The sequence below is a fragment of the Cyprinodon tularosa genome, unplaced genomic scaffold (assembly GCF_016077235.1).
Source record: "Cyprinodon tularosa strain WSP-4 unplaced genomic scaffold, ASM1607723v1 ctg139, whole genome shotgun sequence".
NCBI classification, from domain to species: domain Eukaryota; kingdom Metazoa; phylum Chordata; class Actinopteri; order Cyprinodontiformes; family Cyprinodontidae; genus Cyprinodon; species Cyprinodon tularosa.
In genome coordinates, this window is record NW_024038210.1 from 110509 (window position 1) to 119736 (window position 9228).

General features: G+C 42.1%; 1 protein-coding gene across 1 annotated transcript; it reads left to right on the forward strand.

Moving 5' to 3' along the window:
- The first annotated feature begins 1180 nt into the window (after positions 1-1180).
- LOC119778802 (sarcoplasmic reticulum histidine-rich calcium-binding protein-like) lies at positions 1181-6205 on the forward strand. Its single transcript, XM_038278184.1, has 3 exons — positions 1181-1276; positions 4728-5416; positions 5834-6205. Exons 1-3 carry the CDS (start codon positions 1228-1230, stop codon positions 6203-6205), a joined length of 1110 nt encoding a protein of 369 aa, XP_038134112.1. The 5' UTR covers positions 1181-1227.
- The last annotated feature ends 3023 nt before the right edge of the window (positions 6206-9228 follow it).

The window sequence follows — 9228 nt, forward strand, 5'->3', positions numbered from 1 at the left end:
AGTGAAATTTATTTCCAGATTCAGATTTATTGTCGAATATTTCAAACTGCCTTAGAAAGCTACCAGTGAGCTTTAAAACTCGCTCCTTTGCCTTATTAAACTCAAGCTTTAACTGAACTCACGTTTAGGCGAGGATGAAACTATATTATTGCAGAAAAATGTGCTGTGCTTGGCTAATTAGCTGCTGCAATTAGCTAGGGTGACCAAACGTCCGTATTTCCCAGGACATGTTCGTATTTCACGTCCTGTCCTGGGCGTCCCGGGTTTTTTTTAGAAAGTGAGGAAATGTCCTGTTTTTTTTAATTACCTTCATTGGACCATTAAATTTACAGACGCTAGGGCACTGCGCACGACGCTGCGTGTGATATCACCCCTCAGCCGCGCCAGTGCGGGTGCCCCGTTCTTAATCAGAATATAGATAGCGTGGCTGTCAGTACGCCAACAACATGCAAAGGCACAAATGTATGTTTACCAACGATTTACAAAAGAGTTTCCCCGCTTTCAGACCGGATCGAGACAAATGGGAGGCCTTGTGCACAGTGTGCAAAGCAGGCACATATGTCTCGGTGTCCAATGGAGGTGCAAGGGATCTGAAAAGCCACCTGGACTCCGAAAGTCAAGATATTCTATTGATATGTTTGTTCGTTTTTGGTACATTTTGAGTTATTTTTGCTACAAAAGAGGTATTTTTTGTTAATTAGCTCATTTGTTTATTTTTTCCAATAACCTACAGAACAGACATTATTTCGTTCATTGCTGAGGCTGAGTATCATCATATTGGGAGTTGAGAGTTATTGTTAACTTTTATTGTTAAGTGGGGGATGTTTAGATGAGACATTATTTCTTTCATTGTGCTATTCATTCATTACAGGAATTGTTAAGCATTTTTAATAAATACATTTTGAATAAAATTATCATTTGTTATTGGAGTTATTGCTGTTGACTTTTACTGAAAATCATTTTTAATAAATCAACTGTTAATATCATGTTATTGTAGGATTACCTAGACCCCCGCTCCACGGTGTCCTGGTTTTTCACGATGAAAATTTGTTCACCCTAAATTAGCAAGCTTCTTAAATCTTCCCACGCACAGCGCGCATGCGCAGGCTCCTCGGTTGCCATGGAAACGGAGCGCCTCTGAAGTCGCTGCCGATCTTTAACGTTACTTTCCAGCCTGGACCTTGAAGCTGAACTTGCTGCAGTCTGTGGTTTGCTAAACTGCTAACGATGAGCTACGCACCAGAGGAGCACAACTACTCGAGAGATCATCTGGAAGGTTTGTTTGTACTCTTTTACTTTGTTAATTACAAAAATGTTACGTGAAAAATTATTAATTTGATGTTTTTTTTCATGATGTTGTGGCAGCTAGCTTAGCATGTAGCATCTCCGACGTCGCAGGATTAAATGTTTTTAGTCGATTAAATGTTAACAGTGATTTAATGATTTGAAAATAACTTTTATTTCTGTTTGAGAGAAACACCTTTGTTGAATTAGAAGTAAATGTTTGAAAACTAGGTGGCGCTAGCTCTATGATTTTAAATAATGCATTTTGCTCTATGTGGAAATGTTGGGGAAATTACATTCAATAAATATTCAAATATATTTGAAGGACATTTAACACAATATGTTATCAAGCCGAACTGTTTATTTTTCTATATAATAAAAAAGTGAACATTTTGAGTATTTTGTAAGTAACAGCTGGAAAAAAGAAGAAATTAAGATTCTCAAGTTGTTTAGTTTAGTAAATGTGTTTAGGAAATGATAGGTTTTTATTTAGTGTTTTAATAAAAAGTTTTTAAGGGTTATTATGTATTAAATCGAGTTTTTATTGGTTGGAAATGGGAGATATGATAACAGAGATAAAATGAGATAAAAAGTACATTTTGGCTTGAGAGAATAATATTTAAGTTGAAGAAGTTAATGTGGAAATGGTTGAAAAAATACAAAATTAATTGTTTTAGGATAAAATAGGTTTTGTTAAATACATTAAAACTTTAAAGAGGAGGATTTTTAAAAAATGCTGTGAAAAACATGGTCTCCATGGATACCTTACTTGAATGCATTGAACAACTTTAGGCTTTTTTTTAAGGTGGCATATATAAGGTGGCATTTTGAATTTAATGGAAGATCAAATGTGTTAATAATGTTTGACTGATTTTAAAAGTTTGTGGTTCCAAAGGATAATTTTAGGTGAGTTTGGTTTCCAATCCTTTAAAAACAAGGTGGCATCTTGCCCCTTCTGTCAGAGAAGGCCTTGAAGAACAAGTATGGTCTCCATGGATACAACAATAAACAACTATAAGGTTTAAAATGATTGTGAATTAAAAATGAAATCCTTTACATTTTTGGGCTGTAACATGTTTAGAGCTTGACTGTGTTTATTCTAAGTGCTGCCATTGTTAACCGTGTGAGGAAAGCATAGAGAATAAATGTTTAATTAAGAGTTTAGAAAGGAGGATGATATGTTTCTTTTACAGGGAGAAGGTAGAATTAAAACAACAATTTAGAACCATATATTATTTAAACGTTTATCTGGGTTTAGTCTTTGTTTTTCTGCAGCCTTTGTTTGAATCTTCAGGTGAATAATTTCATCCCATCTGTCACCAGTAATAATACAATTTATTCATTGAGGACTTATTTTTCTAGGTGTTCGAAACATTCAACACTGATGGTTTCACCTAACCCCATTAAAAGTTCTGAATAGGACCCTTTCTTACAGTTTTTAGAAAAAAAACAAAATTATTCTACATAGTTTGCTAATGTCCATTTCTGCTCTGGGCTTTCTATGTGCTGATTAAGGTCTTTATTTCTACTCTAGGATGCACTGAGGAAGGGGTCTGATAAGCTGAGGCTTTTAAGCCTTTATTTCTGTTAAGGGAAACACAGTTTTTTTTTTCTGACAAATAAATATCTAATAGATCAAACCTTTTCTAATTCCGTAGTATGGGTTTAATAAAGGTTTACTCACAGCTTAAAGGTACACTATGCAACTGGTGTTGATTTTCCAGCGAGGCTCCCCCCAGAGGGCGAAAGTAAAAGTGCACTGTCGTAAATATGCACAGCTGTTCTCCTGGTTTCTCCGTCAAGCCAGGCGCGGTTGTTTTGAGCTTAGCAGACAGGCGAACGCAACGAATGACTAACGCTGCGTTCACACCGGACGCAGCTGGCGCGACAGAAGCAGCGAGTTTACATGCAAAGTCAATGGTTGACGCGCGTCAAGGCGCAGCACAAGGTCCCGCGGCGCGTTTTGAGCAGCAGGCGCAGCGCGTCTGAGCAGCTGAAGCAGCGCGTCGGGCGCGTTTAATCATCTGACGCAGGGAGAGAGACACAGCGCTGATGATCACTCCTCTTAAACAGTTTATTGACGCCTAAATTAACTTAAAATGCAGAAATCTGCCGGCAGAATATGTTGGCTTTTATTATCCTGCTGCCTGCAGTTTGGATTATTTAGATGAAAAACACCTACCAGCTGCCGCGGTGAACCGCGAGGAGGTGACCCGGCCAGAGGCTGCTGATGAAGGGGTTCCTTCTGTCGGCGCACCGCTGGTATGTGGGGGTCTGAGCGGCTCCGACAGAAAAAATATTGAAGGCAGGATGATAATCTGAATGAACTGACTGCACTGATTACGTTTTCAGGTGTATTTTCTCACTTAAACACATATTAAAACTACTTTATTCCCACTGATCACAGCAAATATAGCTGCAAGGCAGAGAAAGGATAGTGAAGCTCCGCCCAACGCGCGTCAGACACACTTTTGCACCGCGCAGCCAGAGCAGCAAAGCTGCTTCAGCCGCGCGTCAGAACTAACTGGTACAAGCAGCAAAAATGAAGCAGCAGACGCGATTTTGCTGCGTCCGATGTGAACGTAGCATAACTGCACAAAGATCGCCACTGTGCTAGCAACGAGCATGCTTTTAACTGGGGGGTGTAGCAGTTCTCGCCGTAAAGCAAGACTGACTCTCGCGAGACTTCTGAGCCTGTGGGTGCGGGTCGGTGCTCCTGCAATTGCAAGTGCAGTATTTCCCCACAGACCACCAGGGCGGCCGAGAATACCTTTGTTCAACCTGAAATGACTCATTTAATCATCCAAAACGTTATGGAACACATTAATTAACTGAAAAATGTTGCATAGTGTGCCTTTAAAATGTCCTTTAATCTGAACAAATCCAAATGAATAGTCTGGGTCAGTTGCTCCCAAATGTGGAAGCGTGCCCCCTAGGGGGAGTTTAGTGTAATAGCAGGGAGCATAATAGAAATAAAGTAAGTAAATGGACCATTTGGAGCGTATTTTTATATTGATAACATCCTGAAAAAAAAATCAAAACCCCAATAACTAGTAAAATAAAGATTTGAATTTAAAATACATTTTCAATTTTGTGGTAGTCTCGTGATTTAAAGGATATTGTAGCCTTTTTTCTAAACCTAGCTGTCAGCAAAACGCACATGAGGACCAGCGAAATGTCCTCCCTTTACGACAATCGCTCCTCAGTGTGACTGTGAAATAACAAAAAAGGTCCCCACAATGATGCCGAGGACCATATACACACATATATACATAAAAATATGTATGTATGCACAGATTGATGTTTTTATTGATTAAATCTCCTTAAACCTGACTAACTCTCACAGGCACATTCAGCAACCTAAAATAAAGCATTGAGTATTGTGATTTGATGTTCCTTAATTAATGTTCCTGGTCTAATGATTTTTTTCCTCACTGCTCCAGACGCCCCGCTTCCACCTGATCCTGCCCTGGAGTTCTGGATCTTGATCGCGGATCAGGTTGATTTCCCTTTCTATATGAACGTAGGGCTGTTCTCAGATGATGTAGAGGAGGATTTTACTGTTGATGTGGAGTCTGATGATGAGTTTAGGGTCGTAGATGTGGTGATTAATGACGAGGAAGAGATAGAGGGTTCTGATGATGAGGAGGATGATAATGAGGTAGAGGTCCCAGAAGGGGTGGTTAATGAGGAGCAGGAGCTAGAGGATTATGATGATGAGGAGGATGATAATGAGGCAGAGGTCCCAGAAGGGGTGGTAATTGAGGAGCAGGAGCTAGAGGATTATGATGATGAGGAGGATGATAATGAGGCAGAGGTCCCAGAAGGGGTGGTAATTGAGGAGCAGGAGCTAGAGGATTATGATGATGAGGAGGATGATAATGAGGCAGAGGTCTTAGAAGGGGTGGTAATTGAGGAGCAGGAGCTAGAGGATTATGATGATGAGGAGGATGATAATGAGGCAGAGGTCCCAGAAGGGGTGGTAAATGAGGAGCAGGAGCTAGAGGATTATGATGATGAGGAGGATGATAATGAGGTAGAGGTCCCAGAAGGAGTGGTAAATGAGGAGCAAGAGCTACAGGATTATGATGAGGAGGAGGATGATAATGAGGCAGAGGTCCCAGAAGGGGTGGTAAATGAGGAGCAGGAGCTAGAGGATTATGATGAGGAGGAGGATGATAATGAGGCAGAGGTCCCAGAAGGGGTGGTAAATGAGGAGCAGGAGCTAGAGGATTATGATGAGGAGGAGGATGATAATGAGGCAGAGGTCCCAGAAGGGGTGGTAAATGAGGAGCAGGAGCTAGAGGATTATGATGATGAGGAGGATGATAATGAGGCAGAGGTCCCAGAAGGGGTGGTAAATGAGGAGCAGGAGCTAGAGGATTATGATGATGAGGAGGATGATAATGAGGCAGAGGTCTTAGAAGGGGTGGTAAATGAGGAGCAGGATCTAGAGGATTATGATGATGAGGAGGATGATAATGAGGCAGAGGTCTTAGAAGGGGTGGTAAATGAGGAGCAGGAGCTAGAGGATTATGATGATGAGGAGGATGATAATGAGGCAGAGGTCCCAGAAGGGGTGGTAAATGAAGAACAGGAGATAGAGGATTCTGATGAGGATGAGGATGGGTCTTTTTCTAGTGAGTCTCTTGAGGCGTCTAGTGACTTCTCTGGGTATGATACCATGAGCTCTGAGGAAGAAGACAGTGAAGAAGATGACCCCCTTCAAACACATCTTCGCTTCATTGAGACGGTTTCCCGTTTCATCAGACTCCAACGGTACCAGGCGCCGCCAGAGGACTCCTCGGAGAGTGAAGAGGACCACCGACCTCCACGGCCCGGCCCTTCTTCCCGGAGGAGGAGAAGAGAGGAAGATGACGAAGAGGAGCCCCCTATGAAGCGTTTTCGTCGGGCACTGTGAGAAGAGGAATTTGATCAAGAATCTTCCTTTAACTCCTTCAACAACTTCTCACAATGAAGAGAAGCTGAGGCTTCAGCAGAAGAACCAAACATTTTACCATCTTGCTTTGGATCATTTTGTAGGAGGAGTTAGATGTATTTTCTTGATTTGATGATGATTGGAGGTGGAAACAGTCATATCTAGGTATAATTTATTGATTGTGTTTATATCTGGCAGGTCTAGGGATGCCTTTGGTAGCGTCTTGCGCCATGGCTTTTCTTTACCCCGCTGCTAGATTTTGTTTTTTAGATGATAAGGAGTCTGGCAGGTCCAGGGATGCCTCAGGTAGCGTCTAGCGCCGTGGCTTTTCTTTACCCCGCTGCTAGGTTTTAATTTAAGTTTTAAATGTTACGAATTTTCCTTTAGCACAGAAATCTGAGCAGAGACATACTAACAATTTCTAAAAGGTATGAAACATGAGAGCTGGTTAAGGCGGAAACAATCTAACATGCTCTACGTCTAGACAGAGCTGGACATTCTCCTAGTTAACAGAAGCCACACCAAACAATCCAAGGATTGATTTAAAAACGACGTTTGACAAGAAGAAACACAGAATGGAGGCAAATGAACAAAAACTAAATAAAAACTCAAAAAATTGAATCCTGGAGGCAAACCAAACCAAATCGAGGCAACAGCCGGACATCGCTGCTGGGAATGCATCGAAACCTTTGATTAGTGAGACTTCGCTGCTGAGCTCTAACACCCGGAGGTCAAACTATGATCCTAAAGGTCTAAAAGTGGAGATGAGGAAAACTTCAAGTCTAGAGGCAGAGGGACAAGGCTGTAGTGGAGCAGAGGTCTCTAACTCCAGTCCTCTGCAGCAGCTTTTCTGCAGCTTTCAGCCGCATCTCTCCTCCAAAACACCAGGATCAAACAGCTCTGCAGAGCTGAATGACTGATGAGGGAATTCAGACCTTTGATTCAGGTCTGATGGAGAAGAGATGTGACTGAAAGCTGCGGCATAGCAGCTCTGGAGGAGTGGAGCTGGAAAGCCCTGATCTATAGAAGGACAATGCTGCTGCAGACAAACTAGATCTAGAATAGAACAGTGGCAAAGATTGCTGTGGTCACCAGTTGCACTGGTCTCTGGGATGATGGTGAGAAGATAAAGACGATGCTTGGAGGGACTAATTGATTTCAGAGCAGTTTGAAGCAGAGGAAAGGACTGATTTAGGGATGTGGATTGTGAATGGCGCCGACTGTTAGAACCCACTTTCAGCTGTGAGTTGATCTAGTTCTAGATGTTCCTCAGTTAGTTTTCAGCCCTAGTTTAAGGGAAAGAACCCTGTGCAGAAATATTCTCCATGTGATCTGTGCCAGTTCTGACCGCAGTGGATCTCTTCTTTGTTTGTGAATCCCATGTCGGACCGAGCCGCTACAAGCTTTGGGCCGTCAGAAGACGCTGATGAGATCTACGGCGACCAAACCGGAGGAGCAGTAAACATTGAGAGCATGTTCAGTAAGGAGACACAATAATCCATCATTTAAATATCAAGTCAACATTTCAGGTGGCCTCACTTAGTTTTTCATGTATTTTCAGGAACTGTGGACGTCCAAAATCAGAACTGCTGTGAGGAACCGGGACATCCAGGATGCTGAGGAGCCTCCTAGTCCCCACCTGAGGACGGCACAGAGGAGAACACGTGCAGTAAGCCTTTATTAACACGACAAACAGACAACTCAAGCTTCCAGGCAGAACACAGAGAGACCAAGATGACTATTTGAACAACATCCTGCCCCAGATTTAAACTTGGTGTCAGGAAATTCTGTAGATTAATTTAGCTTCTTTTTTACAGGAGAAGCAGGTTGAATATGGAAGCAGCGTTCTAACAGTCGGATCTCAGTGGAACAGAGTCCATCCACACGTATTTGGAGGTATGTTGGTTGTTTGACTATAGAGGCATCACATGCAGACAGTTTATGACTCTGAGGACACTTTGCTTTCATTGATGAAGGAGCTGAAGCAGAGGATGGAGAACACAGACCACCAAGGAGGAGAAACATGGCTGCCCTGCTCGTCTCTCCAACATTCTGGAGTCCTGGAATGAAAAACGTTGACGACCCCACAGCTAAACCATCAGTCTGCTCCACCCAGAAAGAAGGTAAAGAACCTTTATTGCTTCCAGATGTTCATCAGTAGTGGAGAAGACAATAAAAACAAATCCAGAATAAATAGATTCAAAAGCCAAAACCATCCCATCAAGGTGGTCTAACCTTTAATTCTTCTTTCCATCATGAAGGGATGTTCACCTCAATTTATCTCTATAACCAAAACTTTACCAGAACCAGAAGTTCTGACTTTTCCATTAGACCACAGATAAACAGTTAAGAAGCAGCTTCTGATCTAATATGGGAGAATTTCCCCCTGGTTGATGTCTGAAGGGTTTTTAGAACTTATTAAAGCAGAGAAACGACGCTGATGAAACCGACTGTAGACTCCAACAAATGCAGCATTTTCAGGCATTTTCTCCAAGCATCCATTGTCTACAGTTATCACTGCTGTTAACTTTAGCTTCTCCCTGTGTGTTTCCCTCTTCTCTCCGTTAAATTGACACCTCTCTCAGTGTTTCTGTGTTTAAATGTCACTGACTAGCGTGTTCTCTCACTAACTCCTGTTCTTCTCTTCCAGCAGATTTCTTCCGTCGTCTCCTCGTTGGACCGGCACCTCTTGGACGTCTGCTGTCCTGTTAAAGACCCGCTCTGCCGCAGTAGATGGGCGCTGACATGGAGCCACGTTCTGCTGGAGGATCCTTCCTGCTTAAAGCTAGTTTTCCTCTCTACTGTCACCACTTCATTGCTCAGGAGGAGGAAATGCGGTTGGCTGAGCTTCTTTGGATTGAAGACATTTCTCTGAACGCCAAAATAGACTTAATTTATCTTTACCATATTGTAAAAAGGATGTAATTGGATTTTTATGATTGATTTCATTCTGTGTTTGTGTTGAATTGTGTTACATGTTTCTGTTTTAAAGCTCTCGTGTAAAT